Source organism: Cricetulus griseus, chromosome 8, assembly GCF_003668045.3.
Source record: "Cricetulus griseus strain 17A/GY chromosome 8, alternate assembly CriGri-PICRH-1.0, whole genome shotgun sequence".
Taxonomy (NCBI): Eukaryota; Metazoa; Chordata; class Mammalia; order Rodentia; family Cricetidae; genus Cricetulus; species Cricetulus griseus.
The window spans coordinates 74,865,464-74,881,344 of NC_048601.1; the positions used below are offsets into that span (position 1 = coordinate 74,865,464).

At 46.5% G+C, this 15,881-nt stretch overlaps 1 protein-coding gene across 1 annotated transcript in view; it reads right to left on the bottom strand.

The window, feature by feature from the left end:
• The window catches only part of Slc4a5 (solute carrier family 4 member 5), a 79,769-nt gene that overhangs the window by 50,993 nt on the left and 12,895 nt on the right, over positions 1 to 15,881 (bottom strand). Inside the window, exons 4-5 of the mRNA XM_035448956.1 lie at positions 1,416 to 1,576; positions 522 to 674 (exon numbers count right to left, since the gene is read on the bottom strand). Of these exons, the coding sequence (XP_035304847.1) occupies positions 522 to 674; positions 1,416 to 1,576 (314 nt within the window). The remainder of the gene's footprint in view (positions 1 to 521; positions 675 to 1,415; positions 1,577 to 15,881) is intronic.

The following is a 15,881-nucleotide window of genomic DNA, read 5'->3' on the forward strand; positions in this document are numbered from 1 at the left end:
TAATCATAATGACACTGGAAGGCAGCTATACAAGCCCTGGCACACTTGAAGTGACCTCAGTGCTGTGTTTTTTAAGGAAGTCTCTGGCTTCTCATAAGGGCAGGGCTTAGTGGAAAACCCAGACCCTTTCCTAAGCCATCCATCCCTACAGGCATTCCCTGGTCCTGTGTGGGTCTCCTGGGAGGTTATAGCTTGTCTCTCTTTCCCAGGATGCACTCTAGACCTACAGAATCCAGATCTCCAGCAGGGGGTAGGCATTAGGACACATTTCAAGGACTCAAGTCGTTGCAATGTGCAGTACAGGCTGTGAGCCATCTATTCCTAAGAACTGCTATGCTCTGGTGTCAGGGACAGCATAGAGTAAGGCTGTCCCCCTCACCGCAGGCCTTCCAGAAAAAGAGGCTGGGGGAGCCCCAGAAGCTCAGAATTTCTTCAGGATCATGAAGTCAGATACTTCCAGCCACCGAGGTGGGCTCACCTGGCCACATCCCCTGTGCCCACCAGCAAGTAGGCCTACTCACTTGTAGTGGAGACGGACTTCCCAATGTCTGCAAGGGAGCGGTGAATGGGTTTCTTGGTTTGGTGACGATGCTTTCTCAGGAGCACGTAGCTGACCCTTTCCCGGAGCTCTGGTCGCAGAAGCCCATTCTCTATCTGCTTCTCAATGACATCATCTGGATGAGAAACAAACAAGCCAGGCCCATGTGGGACAGAAAGAGCCCAGGGCTTTGGGGGTCTGGATTCTTCCCTGCTATTACTGGGTTTGAATATGAGCAAAGGGATCAGGGAAATGAAAGTTGCTCTGTGGCTTTGCCACTGACTGTTGGGACTGCCACCCCCAGTCTCTTCCTGTATAAGGTTGTGTGTGCATCTCCAGGTGTGTGCATGTGTGGACAGAAGTCTATGCTATGTCTAGCCCTGGTGTGAAAAGTGCATGGAATAGGACCCATGAAAGTGCACCAGGATGCTGTGTTCAAAACAAAAATTTTTTTAGAGGGAAAATAGTTATAGCAAAACCAAATGCACTAGATAGAATAAAAATCACAGGGATGTTTAGGGACAAGAGGCAAGCCCCTCATTTGCTCCATTAACTGGGAGCTAGTTTGCAAAAGAATAAGGATGGTCCATTTTCCTCTGAAAAAAAAAACAAGTTGCCATGGCAACAGTAGTTGCTGCCCATTCAAGGAGTCATTCTCCCTGTCTGCTGCCTTGCTAAACCAAATTTCAAGGATGCCCTTCTTGGTTGGAAGTCTGCACAGTGTGGGAGCCAGGGCGTCTCAGACTGTCTAGACATATTCAGTCAAAACTCATCTTTGCAGTGTTGAATTGACCAGTCATGTGGACTTGCAGGTCGACATAAGGCTGGGGAAATTGCCCTAGTTTGTGGGACCACAGCAGAGAGGCCCTGGCCTCACCTATGATCTGTGGTAAGGAGCCACTGTCCAGATCCAGCAGGACCGTCCCTGTCTGCAGGCAGGCGCGGAGCTCAAAGAGGCTGTGCAAGGACAGTGTGGACACATGGGGCTTGCTCCAGCGTTCGCCTCCTTCCTCTACCTTCTCTTCAAATTTTATCCACCTGGAAGAGGTAAGAATGGGACTGAGCATGGCCAGCACCCCCAGGAGGAAGCCTATCCCAGTCATCCTTCAGGAAGCTCCTCAGACAGGAAGGTAGACAACTCAAAACAGCTTCAGGAAGTTCCTGAAACTGACCAGACTCACTAGGCTCCTCCTTGCTAGAGTCAGCAATAAAAGCTGAGAGTCCTCTCGGATGAGCAGAGTTGAGCTGCCTGGAAGAGGTTTAGAACAACGGAGGGACCTGGAAAGGACACTCTGCAACCTGTTGAGCTGCCTGCAGGCTGGGCAGTGTGCTCCAGGTTCCCAGCTTTGTGGGCTTTGGTGATACTGCTGTCTTTCAGTCATTTGCCCCACAGGAAGTAAGCCTGTAAATATTCTCGTCAGTAACCCCAATAAAACCCATGGTTCACCAAGTTGTTATCTGGTGGTATTTGTACTTTGATCTGTCATGAGCTTCCCATCTGGGGTAAGTAGATGTGTATGTGTGTCTCCACGAAAAGTTTTGTCACTAAGGCCTGTGAGTACATATTTCTGGAGACATTGGCTCTGAATTCACAAGCAGATGATCTCTTAGGGATGCTGTCTGTCTGTCCTCACACTGACGATGTTGTCATGCTAAGGACATAATGATAACAGACAGACATGAGGAATAATTCTGGGGTGACAGAAGTATTTTAACATTAGGATGTGATGGTTGAACAGTGCTATACACCGAAAATAATTTTAAATGAGATAATATTAGGTAATTTTATAGTAATAAAATTGGGTTTTTTGTTTGTTTGTTTGTTTGTTTTTAAAGTATCAACTGGAGCCTGGTTACTCAGGTTGGTTTCTCATAAGTGCTCCATGTGGTTTGCTAGGAATAGGGGAAATGTCCCCATACCAAAAGTATTTCTCTCAGGGGGCCGGGGAGATGGTTATGCCAATAAAGTGCTCGCTGAAAAAGCCTAGGACTTGAATTTAATGTCCAGGAGCTACACAAATAGCCAGGTTTGGATGTATATGCTTGTAATCTCAGGATTGGGGAGTGAGACCAGAGGATTTCCCTGTGTAGCCCTGGCTGTCCTGGAACTTGCTCTGTAGACCAGGCTGGCTTAGAACTCACAGAGATCCACCTCCCTCTGCCTCCCAAGTGCTGGAATTAACAGAGTGTGCTAGCACCGTCGGACCCTGGTTTTTCTTTTTAAAGATTTACTTTTATTTTGTGTGTATGTGTGTTTGCTTGTGTGTAAGAGCATTGTGTGCATGAAGTGCCCACAAAGACCAGAGGAAGGCGTTGGATCCCTGGGAACTAGGATTAAAGATTATTGTGAGCCATCATGTAAGTTCCGGTAACCAAACTCAAGTTGTCTGCAAGAGCAGGCCATGGTTTTAGCATTTCCCCAGCACCTCAGCTTGTGTTTTATTTGTTTGAGATAGACAACAATCATACTAAAAGAAAAGTAATGTATCAGGAGATACATTTGTCACAGAGCACCAAAAGACTACCATTTATAACAAAACTTCTTCTACTTAATAAGAAAAACTCATGAAATGAGCCATTCCTGGGAGAAATGATGAGGATTGAAAATATGGCCATTTTCTAATAACCTGGGCTTTTTAGTTACTGCAAATGCAGTAACACCCTCAATTCTCAGACTGCTAAAAACTAAAGATTGGGGCTGGAAAGATGGCTCAGCTGAAGGGCTCTCCTTGCTCTTGCAGAGGACCTAGGATCAGTTCCTAGCACCCATGTGACAGCTAACAACTGTCTTTAACTACTCTGGTTCCAGGGGATCTGATGCCCTCTTCTGGCCTCCACAGGCACTGCATACACATGGTAAGCATACATACATGAAGGCAAACACTTATACACATAAAATGAAATAAATAAATCTTAAAAACTATAACACCACCACTAACAGCAACAAACCTAAAAAAGACTGTCAATGTCCTGTGTTGATAAACAGCACATGTCACAGTGTACCACAGGTATAGTGTTTACCACTTTCTGTAGTTAGTATGTGCACCTTTTGACCTAGTGACTGTTTCTAGGGGTATGAAAGGCATGCAATCACACACCTACTCCTGTAAAGTGAGTACAAAGGTGCTTCTTACAGCTTTGCATGCTAGGGGAAGAATTGGTTTTCAGTAGAAACATGATGAATACCTGCAAAGGTAAATAAAAAGTCTAAGTGAGCCAGGCGTTGGTGGCGCACGCCTTTAATCCCAGCACTCGGGAGGCAGAGGCAGGCGGATCTCTGTGAGTTTGAGGCCAGCCTGGTCTCCAGAGTGAGTGCCAGGATAGGCTCCAAAGCTACACAGAGAAACCCTGTCTCAAAAAAACAAAAAACAAAAAAAGTCTAAGTGAAGGGCTAGAGAAGAGGTTCAGTGGTTAAGAGGACTTGTTGCTAGGGCAAAAGTGTTTGACTCCCAGAACCATGTCAGATAGCTCATACATCCCTGTAGCTCTGACTCCAGGGAATTCCAACACCTCTGACCTCAGCAGGCCCTCTCCTCCCAAACACATAATTAAAAATGATAAAAGTTTACATTTAAAATACTCAGAATGGTCTAAGAAAGACCAGCAACATCGACCTCAGAGGCACGGAGATGGAGGCGTGTGTTGGTCAGCAGGTAAGAGAAGCCAGGCATAATAGGCACTGTAATCCCCGTGCTCCCAAGGGAAGATAGAGGGTGAAGATAGGCGAAGGCACTCCCTGCTCTGAGCTAGAGGAAGACCCAGGAGGGCAGAGAGACATGTTAAACACCACACAGGGTCGTGGTGAACAGCAGGAGGACGTAGAGAGACCGTGGAGATAATCGATTACTGCTCTTCAATTACTGCTCTTCAATTACTGCTGCCAGGGATAAACACAGAGGGGGACTGAAAACAGTTTCAGACCTGTATCTTAAATGCAGAAAGTCTCTTTGTATTGCCCTGGCTGGCCCGAACTCACTGTGTGGCCAGGCTGGCTTTGAACTCACAGAGATTCACCTGCCTCTGCCTCCCAAGGGCTGGGATTAAAAGTGTATGCCATGACACCTAACCCAACCAATTGTGTTTTTGTAACAATAGATGAGGGATCTAAGAAATGTGGGCACTGCTGCGTAATTTGATGAAATTGATGGATTCTTGTTATTTCTTTTTAGATATTGTAATGCTTTCATTGTAATTACCTTTATTTTACTTTAGAGACTGGATCTTGTTCTGTATGTCGTATCCCAGGCTGGTCTAGAACTCAAGAACCTTCTACCTCAGTCCCAAAATGCTAAGATTTCAGGCTTTCCTTACTGGGCCAGCCAGATGACAGTGTTACTGCAGTTACATTAAAAAGAAGGTGAGCTCCTATGAGGAGTAGGGTCCCAAAAGCCTGTAAAAGAGTCCAAGATAGCCGTTCCCACTGTTAGGAGTCCCACAAGAGAAAAAAGCTACACAACTGTAACGTATATGCAGAGTTCCTAGATCAGTCCTATGCAGGCTCCCTGGTTGTCAGTGCAGTCTCTGTGAGCCCCTAAGAGCCCAGGTTAGTTGATTCTGTGAGTTTTCTTGAGGTGTCTTTGACCCCCTCTGGCTCTATAATCTTTTCTCCCCATACTGGGTCACCTTGCCCATGTATTAATACATGGAGAGGTGCTTGGTCTTAATGCAACTTGATATGCCATGGGTTTTGATACACATGGGAGACCTGCCCTTTCCTAAACAGAAATGGAGGAGGAGTGGCTTATGGGGTGGGAACAGAGAGGGGATGGCAGGGAGGGTCTGGGGGAGAGGAGAGCGGGGAACTGTGCCTGGGATGTATAATAAATGAATTCATTTTTAAAAAGTAGGAGACCTCAGACTGAAGAGATGGCTCAACAGCCAAGAGCACTTATGGTCTTGCACAGGACCTGGGTTTGATTCCTAGTGCCACAAGACAGATCACATCTGTCCATAACTCTAGGTCCAGGGTGCCCTCAACTCAGCAGGTGCCAAACACACATGTGGTATACAACTCATATACAATAATAACATAAATAAATGTAAAAAATTTTTTAAAGAAGGCGACCTCATTTTTTTTAGACAAATATTCAAGCAGTTGCAGGCAGAATGATGTGGTAGTTGGGACTTGTGTTAATATGGCCTACTGTATGCCTGGGGCAGGGTGTGGGAGACCCTGAGATTGTCCACGAGTTAACTGGTAACTGGGTGATGGGTACATGGAGGCGCATTCTCATACACACTACCTTTGTGTAAATTTGAACTTTCTATAACCCAAGTGCTTAAATATTTTCTAAACCGAATAAAGACACAGGCTATTTCTAAAGTCTCTGGTCAGGGCCAGGCTTACAAGCTCGTGGATGCCTGGTGGACTGGTCTGTGTAATCCCAAACAATTCACTGCAAAGCAACCTTTATACCACAGTTGGCTTCAAAAAAGTACAAATTAGATTTGGAGAAGCAGGTCAAGTGGAAAGAAAATCTCTGGGTTGGAAAAAAGACTTTTAGGTATTTCATCCAGTCCTGGTCAGTGCCACAGCCTCCACTTCCGTGCATACCAGAGGCAGGAGCGAGGTGCCCCCTTCTCTGAACAGAACCTTAAGGAGTCACATGTTCCAGAAAGCAGATCTCTGTCACAAAGAGGGAGGGCCAGGCCTGAGGCCTTTTCTGCAAATGATAACTTGACAGGTCACTGCTATCCAGACATAACAAGAGCAAGAGAGAGAAAGTGTGCCAGGGCTAGCCATCGGATACAATCCAGGCTTCCAACACAAACCCACAAACCCCCAGGCCTGGAAGAAGCCATCCCACAAGGAAGGTCTAGAAAGGGCTGAAAGCCAAGATGGAGCTGGGGCTATAGCTCTGTCAGTTGAGTGCCTGCCCATAATGCAGGAAGCCCATGTTTGATCTCCAAGCACCACAGGAAACAACCTGACATAGTCAGGTGTAGTGGCACACACCTTTAATCCCAGCACTCAGGAGGCCGACGCAGAGGCAGAGGCAGAGGCAGAGGCAGAGGCAGAGGCAGAGGCAGAGGCAGAGGCAGAGGCAGAGAGAGGCAGAGGCAGAGGCAGAGGCAGATGGATCTCTGTGAGTCGGAGGCCAGCCATATCTACATAGGGAGTTCCAGGCCAGCCAGGGCTACTTAGTGAGACCCTGTATCAAACAAAAATGAAACAATGAACAAACAGCAAAACCCAACATGGTGGTGCAGGCACGTGGGAAACAGAAAGTAGAAGCAAGAAGATTAGAAATTCAAAGTTGGCTGGCCAGATGGCTCAGTGCGTAAGGGTGCTTGCCAAGGGTCTGGTGATCTCAGTGTGATGCCTGGAACCCACATAAAGGTGGAATAAGAAAACTAACTCCACAGAGTCAACCTCTGCCCCACATCATGCGAGTGTGCAGACACGAACATAATACATCTTAATTTAAACAAAGAAGTTCAAAATCATCTCCAGCTATACAGCTGAGTTTGAGGCCGGCCAGTCTGGGCTACAAAGTCCCAGTTGACTCCCAAACGGACTATGCCCAAATTTCAGAGCCCTGGGAATCAGACATCAGTGTTATTTAAAATGAAGACATGGAAGAGCTGCTGAGACAGCTGGGTGTTAAGACTGGGGTTCCATTCCCAGGACCCACATGGTGGCTCACAACCATCTCTAACTCCAGCTCCATGGGATTTGGTTTGTGTGTGCTTCCTGTATACTAAGCAAGAACTCGACCAGTTGAGAATTTGTTTTGTCTGTTTGTTTTTATTTTGTTTTGTTTCTAATATAAGGTCCCTGTGCTGGCTAGTTTTATGTTCGTTTGACACGTTATAGTCATCAGAGAGGAGGGAGCCTCGATTGAGAAAATGCCTCCTTAAGATCTGTAGGAAAGCCAGTAGGACATTTTCTTAATTAGTAATTGATGTGAGAAAGCCAAGCCCATTGTGGGTGATGTCAAACCTGGGCTGGTGGTCCTGGGTTCTATAAGAAAAAGGTTGAGCAAGCCACGAGGAGCAAGCCAGTAAGCAATCGCCTCCATGACCTCTGCATCTGCTTCTGCCTCCATGTTCATGGCCTGCTTGAGTTCCTGTCCTGACTTCCTTCCATGACGAACAGTGATGTGGAAATGTAACCCAAATAAACCCTTTCCTACTCAAGTTGCTTTTGGACATGGTGTTTCATCACAGCAATGGTGACCTTAACTAAGACAGTCCTCCATGTAGCCCAAGCTTGTCCTGAACTTGAGCTGTAGCCCAGGTTGGCCTTGAATTTGTGACCCTCATGCTTCAGCTCTATAAGAGCTAGGATTACAGCTATGTCCTGCCACATATGGCGATTTTAAATACTTTCAAATGCAATCCAATCTCCTGAGAAATGCAACTTTTGATGCTTAGTCTCTGTTGACTCTAAACATTTATTATTTTAAGAAACACATCAGCAGCGGGGCTGAAGCCACAGTTCTGCAGTTAAGAGCACCTTCTGCTCTTGCAAAGGACCCAGGTTCTGGTCCCAGCACCCACTTGGCAGCCCACAACTGTCTGTAACTCCAGTTCCAGGGGATTTAGTGCCCCCTTCTGGCCTCTGAGGACACTGCATGCACATGGTGCACATAATTACATGCAGGCAAACACTCATATAAATAAATAAATAAATGCAAAAATAAATCTTAAAAAATAAAGAATTTTGTTTGGTGCAGAGAGATGTCTCAATAGTTAGGAGTATGTACTGCTCTTGTAGAAGATCTGAGCTCAATTCCCAGCCCTCGTGTCAGGTGGCTCTTAATTCACTGATTAATCAAGCTCTGTAGATTTCCATGCCCTCTTCTGTCTCCTTAGGCACCTTCACACATGTGCACAAATCCACTGTCCCATATATAAACACATAAATAAAAGAGTCTTTTTAAAAGAAAACATATATACTTTTGTGAATCCTTTCCTTTGTTTCTTTTTTTGTTTTATTTTTATTTTGTAGCTCAAGCTGGCCTTGAACTCGCTATGCAGCTGAGGATGTTCCTGAACTCCCAAACTCTCCAGTGCTGGGTTGGTAGGTTTGTGTCTCCACACCTGGCTGCTATTGTACATGAACTGACGCTTACTCACCGAGGATACATGAGGTCTACACCCCTGCTCTGGTCACTCTGGGCCACCTCTGACTTTATGTTGTCATTTTCTCATCCATCACCCCAAAACTTAACTTCTCTAGGTTGTTTCAACAGCACCTCTCTAAGGCCTGTTTGTTACTAAACATGTTTATTACATTTCTCATTTGGGATGTTTATGTGTATGTGATTTTGTGGTCCTGAACAGGCCACAGTGTCCATGTGGAGGTCAGAGGGCAAATTTTAGGAGTTGGCTTTCTCCTTCCACCGCACAGGCCACAGGGAATGAAAGGTCATCCGATTTGGCAGCAGGCAGCTTTAGTCACCAGGTCATTTCAATAGCCCTGTAATTAATCTTTATATGTATAACAGGTTCATTTCTTTTTTAAAATTTATTATTTATTTCCTTCTATGTGTTTGAGTGTTTTGCCTGCATGTATGAAATAAATGCAGCCCATGTGTGCAATGCATGCAGAGATCAGAAGCATGTCAGATGTCCTGGGCCTGGAGTTAGAGACAGTTGTGAGCCTCCATTGTGGGTGCCGGGAACTGTATCCCAGTCTTCTGGAAGAGCAGTGGATGCTCTTAATTGCTGAGACCATAGATTTATTTCTTAAAAGCCATATGAATGTGAGCTGGTCCCCTTCATCTGGCAAAGCTATTTAACTTCCCAGGTGACTTATGCCAGGACCCTTCGTGTCCCAGCATAAACTGAAAGTGAGTGTTAATTCAGTTACCAGCCAATTGTCATTTTCCTAAAGATGTCTGAGGACTCAGCAAGTACTGTCTGGATTCTGTCCTTTATAAGAATGGTATACAGAAACGAAATGAAAGTTTAAGAATGTATACACACACACACACACACACACACACACACACACACACACACACACACACAATGCAAATAAGTAAATAAAAGTGACTTTTTTTTTTAAAGCACACGCATAAGGTAGGTATGTGAAATCGAGCACATGGTTTCTACAACCAGTTTAAACACATATCCATGGGTCATCAAACGTGGCAGTGAATTTGAAGAGCTATCGCATATAAAAACATGGCTGAAGTGTTGACACACATGCAGAGTTTAGAAAGTGGCAGAGGGTCTGATGAGCACCAGAAGACCTGGCTGGCCTGTTGGCGTAACCACTTTCATCTAGACTCGGAACTTTTTCATTTTCGGCTCCCAGAGCTGGCCAGATAAGAGCTGATGACTAATAACCACCAGCTTGACAAGAGTGGATGTATAAATCTAATGGACAACTTACTTATTTTACGGCAAGATTTGTAACTGTTGAAATGGCTAGTTTCTCTCACCTTCTAGGCCTTGTGTTCTCTTCTCAGTAGACATATGGGAAAAGTCAAATTATCATCAAGATGTCATGCTGGCTAAGTGATTCTGTTGTTTAAGAGCCAGAAGCCGGCATCTCAGAAGATGAGACGTATCTGAAGCCAGGACCAGACAGATGGAGCCCTCTTTCTTAGACTGTTCAGGAATGAACCCTCTTTCTTCCTGCCATGGTTACCTGGCTCTCTGTAATTCAAAGTCTTCCTTCATGCTGACCTAAGAACCTTGGTAAGCCTTTGGTGATGTCTGGCATTTGGGAATTATTAGGGAGCCAGTCCCTCCTGTGAAGTGATTGCCTGTGGTGGTATAACTGGTGGGGTGGGGAGGGAGCTGTAGGGGTGGAATGTGGCAGCCCTGCTCCCAGACATCAGGGGAGGGGTCCACCTTGCTATACACAGCCCACAGAGCAAAGTCAGACAAAGCAACTGGTCACTTCTGAACTTAGCCTTTTGGGGACTGTACCTCTCTGAGTCCCCTTGTCTGTACATTCAAGTAGTTTATATTGTTCTCCAAGGGACTGTCATCACCAACTTGCCAGGCCCATTTGTATTATCTATCCCCTGATTGTGACCTTCACACCTTCTCATCCACTTTTACTCTGCATGGTCAGGCCAAGGTCGTGTCTCTGTGATGAGACCTCTCAGGGGTCCAAGATGAAGAAATAACTCTTTCCTCTGACAGCTATTGCAGCACTTACTAATAAGGAAACAGCTAAAGCTTGTGGAGCACTTTCCAGGTGCCAGACTCTCTGCTGCTCATGTGACATGTATTACTCCATTGTTTCCTCAGCTTTATCCTCCATAGATGGGGAGACTGAGACCCTCAGGGGCCAGCCATCCTTCCCAAGGTTGTGCAGCTTAGCAGAGATAGGGTCTGAGGACAAGTCCTTTGACAGAGCCTGTGTTCTCAAACTTTACACGTACTATGCTGGGTCTCAATGATCGTGTATTTGAGAACACATTTGGTAATGAAGGAAGAGGAGAGAAAGCAGATTAGGTACCAGATGGAAAAAACAACTTGGTGACATCAATCTCTAACATTCAGACCAGTAGGTCAGCAGAAGGTGACAAATCTGGAAACCGTCACTGGACCTCAAATCTCCATACCTGACTCCACGGTTAAGAGACAACAGCCACAGACCTGGGGCCCCTGGCCTGGGTACCAGAAACCCCCAGCTCCTCCATATACTCTTCCACCTGGCTCCCTCCTCAAAGATGTTGGGAGCCACATGCACCTAGGACTTGGCTCCATTCAGTAAGCCCCTCCCATATCCCTTAAGCCAGTCTCTTTCCTCTGTCCCATTTCTATTAGCATCCAAAGGGCTCACATATCCCTTCCCCAAAGACAAAAGCCAAAGCAGAGGCCACAGCTCAGCTGTGGCCTAGCATATACAAGGTCCTGGTTCCATACTCAGTAGTGTATGAACAGTAAGAGTCTTGGGGTTGGAGATGTGGCTTAGCTGGCAGTGAGTTTGCTTAGCATGTAAAGGAGGTGACGTTTGTTCCTTGGTACATAAAAATCTGGGGTGGTGGTCTGTAGAAATGCTGCACAAGTTGGGATCCCATGAAAAAAGCCTGGTAGTGGTGTGCACTTGAAACCCCAGTCCTGGGTGAAAGGGTAGCAAGGCAAAAATAGGCAGATCTCTGGAGCTTGGTGCTAGCCAGCTTGGCCAATTGGTGAACCCCAGGTTCAGTGAGAGAGCCCTCAAAAAAAATAAAATGGAGAGCAATTGAGGAAGACACCCAACATTGACCTCTGGCCTCTACACACATATGCACACGTGTGTACACATGTGTCATGTATGTTCACACATATGAACTTGTATAATCGTACAAACACACTGTCTGCAAGTGTTCTGGTGTCCCACACCTTAATCTCAGCCCTCATGTGGTAGAGGTAGAAGAATTAGAAGTTCAAAGTTACCTTCTGTTTGAGGTCAGCCTGGACTCTGTCTTGAAAAATATACAGATATATATATATATCTGAAGACCTCCCTTGAGCCCGCATTCTACTTCAGACACTTCTGCTCTTGAACAAGGCCCTCAGCAGAGCTGTCTAAATGCTCAACCGACTTCTAAACTTGGACTCCCACCTTGTATATTCTGTGCTTCACCACTGAGCTGTCTCTCCAGTCCAAGCCTTTTCCTTTTATCTCTTCTCAGACCTAAAACCAAATAACTCTGTCTTTTCCAAAAAACTCTTTGGGGTCCCCCAAACTCCCAGCATCAAGCTCAGTTTCCATAGCTCAGCCAACATGGAGCCAGCTGACAGTCTTGCCTATGGACCCTGACAGATGCTGACAGTCTTACCCATGGACCATGGCAGATGCTGAAGGTCTTGCCTATGGGCCATGGTAAATGCTTGCCACAAGGAACATATGCCCAGCCTCTACTGTCCACCTTGTTCTTCAGCCCTAGGTTCCAATCCCAGCACCACATAAACCAGGCATCAGGAGGAGCAAGAATTTGAAGCCATCCTTAGCTACATAACAAGTTTGAGGCCAGCCTGGGCTACGTGAGATACAAAAAGGAAAAAAGAATGCACCAACTCAACAGCTGACCCATTTCTCACGCACCCTTTGGCCCTTTTCTAGTTGTGACAGGAATGTTCTCAGAGTGTGTGTATCTGGTAAGAACCTTCTGGCAAGTTCTTGCTCCCGGGATGCTGAGTAGAAGCCACAGCAGCTTGGATTTGCAGCTTGGTCTCAAGGCTCTGGAGTGTTAAGCTCTAGTTATTTATTTCTGAGTAACCCTGAAGGGCCCTCCGCTCTTGGGTCAGTTCCAACCTGGACGATTCTCCTGCCAGACCCTTCCCTTGCAGTTAGGCAAGTGTTGATTTGTGAAAGGGGTTCTGGGTAAATTATTTGCTCATAATATAGGGGGGTCACCCCTACCTCACCTGATGCAGCCCTCCCTCAGGCAAGGTCATTATCAGTGACCAGCCAGCCAGACTTCTCATGCGGGAATGGCTGAGAGACAGAGTTAATAACAGTCTCTCTTATTAGCAGCCTGACCTTCCACCATTGATCTCATCAGAGGTACCGCCGCACACAGTCCCGATCATGTGCACGGGGCGAGACTCAGCAGAGCTCAAAAAGCCACTTAAATCTATCCAGCAGTGACTCCTTCAAGAGCCTGAAATGTCCCCCAAACTAATAAACTTGGCAAAGCACCGCCAGGAAAAATTCCTTGCGGATTTGAGATTTTCACTCTCTTAATCTCCTAACTCAATAAAGCAAGCACTTGCTGCAACAAATTAAATACTTTCATGAAAGGAACCCCTCCTCCCACTTTCTTTGATGTTGGACATGATTAGCCCCCATGCCAAGGACTGGGGTTCTGTATGAGGTGCTATTCTTCACTCCCTTCAGTTGTCTTCTGTTACTTTATAGAGGCCCAGAATCCATTGGGATTTGCTGGTTCTTTGATTCTGGAAACTGCCAAGACTTCTGGCTTTCCTGAGGTGGGTTCCACCATTGTTAGCTGAGAGAAATTCTTTTGATAAGTGGCAAATTCCAAGCAGGTCTGTCCAAGCCTCTCTACTTTTGGTTTTTGTTGTTGTTATTTTGAGTTTTATTTTGTTTCATTTTGTGTGAGTTTTTTTATGATTTTTGGTTGTTCTTTGTTTTTTTTTGTTTTGTTTTGTTTTTTTCTTCACAGTGTACCACTAACTGGCCTGGAGCTTGCTATGTTGTTGAGCAGGCTGGTTTGCCTCTGGAGTGCTGGAATTGAAGGCACGGACTACCACTTGAGGCAAAGGTTTTGGGTGCACACATTACCTAAAGAGGGGAGAAGACTCTTTCCTGGGTCTTTTTGAGCTTTCTTCTCTATTCACCCACATTGACCAGAAGAGACTGTGGCCAGGGCAGACAGGCTTCAGAGACCTCCCCGCTCAGAGGTGTTAAATGACAATACTCCAGGCAGCTTCTAGCCATTTGAACTGTCCTTTCCCATCTCATGAGCCCTGGATAGAGATACAGAGGTCTGAGGCTCTGAAGCTGTCTGTATTTGGCTCCAACTCCAAAAGAATTGCCTTCAGCCCTGTGTCCTTCCCTGTTAGTCAATACAAGTCCTAGAAATTGTCTCAGGGCGGGGGGGGGGGCAGGGAAATGGCTAAGAGCCTTGAGAGCATATAGCAAAGCACAAGAGATCTCGAGCTGGAGGGTCGGACAGGCCTGGGCAGGGGGGGTGGTGCAGACTTGGCTTCCTGTGTCTCTGACCCTTGGCAAGCTACTAGTCCTTCACAGAATTCCATCTGTGAAGCCAGATTCCAGCTCTACCCTCCTCAGGGCCACTGTGGGGTTTGAATGGGGTGAGTCTGCAGTCTCTTAGCACATTGGGGTTCAGTGAACCATGGATAAGAAGAAGCTCCTGGGCTTGCATGGGGGGACTGCGCCCACAGCTGTGGGGCTGCAGAGTGGTTCCTCCCTGAGGCCAGCAGCACCTTCTTCCTCTTAGCAGCCCTCCTTCCAGACACCCTTGCAGCAGAGAGACCTGAGGATGTAGAATATGCTCTTCCCTCTGCCCAGCAACTGCCCAGGCCACAGAGGGAACTTCTGGGCTCTGGGTGTTACAGTGATCTCATGCAGACCTTGTCCTGGGCACATCTGGGACACTGTTGCCTCCAAGGGGACAAAATGTGGGTCTCAGGAGAGAGAAGTCATGTGAACTGACACTAACTATCCAGCCTTTGCCGTAGTCCAAAGTACAACTCCACCTGACAAACCTCACTCCTTAGCATCCAATTTCTCTGGATGGAAATGAGTTGATTTCTTTTGTTTTTGAAGCAGTCTTGGGTATTCCGGGCTGGCCTTACACAGGCTATGTAGCTGAGGATGACTTTGAACTTTTCTGGGCCTCCTCCCTCCTTACCTCTTCAGTGCTGGGGTTACAGCTGTATGCTTCCACCTTTGGTTTGTGTGGTGCTGGGGATCGAACCCAGACCTAGTGTGTGCTAGGCACATACTTTACCAACTGAGCCACAGCCACAGCTTGGATTCTAATTTAATAAAGTCAAAATGGTTTTTTTCTGTATGGGGAAATGGCTCAGCAGGTAAAATGCTTGCCATTCAGGTTCAAGGACTCGATTTGGATCTCCAGCACCATGTGAAAGCCAGATGAGTGACATCTCACTTGTACTCAGGACAGACGAAGCTGTCCTGAGCATGTGGGCTAACCACCGTAGCCAGACTAGTTGAATGGGTAATCTCTAGATACAAGAGGGAGACCTTGTCTTAGACTATAAAGTGGAAAGAAATTGAGAAAAGAAAGACACCTGATTATCAACTCTGATATTCCACAAACACACACACACAGGTATGCGTGCCCCAAGACAGGAAAACACACTCACATACACAACACCCTACCTGGCAGAGGTTAAAAAAAATTACTCAATGGATGGTGGCATATGCCTTTAATCCCAGCACTTGGGAGGCAGAGGCAGGCAGATCTCTGAGTTCGAGGCCAGCCTGCTCTCCAGAGCGAGTTCCAGGACAGTCAGGGATACAAAGAGAAACCCCGTCTCAACAAACAGTAAGACAAAAATATTACTTTCCTAGGAAAGGGGTGTGATTGAAACCATGGAAAGGCTAAGGAACAGCATGCTGCCTGTCTTCCAGCTCCCAGGGGCCCTCCCAGAGTCCCTCCTGCTGTCTCTGTCTCCCTCTCCCCTCTTGGGTTTTGGGAGCACATGGGACTACTAACCTGCTCTGTTTGGCTCAATGGTCCCTGTGTCCAGTCACTGGGGATATAACAGCACCATGCTACTCAGACCTAACTTCAGCTCCTGACTTCACCACGAGCTCCCCACTAACCTAGACAGATTTCCTCCTCCTTCCCCTGTGCAGGGAGCTCTCTCTCCATGCTCATTTATTTATTTTGGCATGTACATGCCTGTGTGGTGTGCATGCATGTGTGTG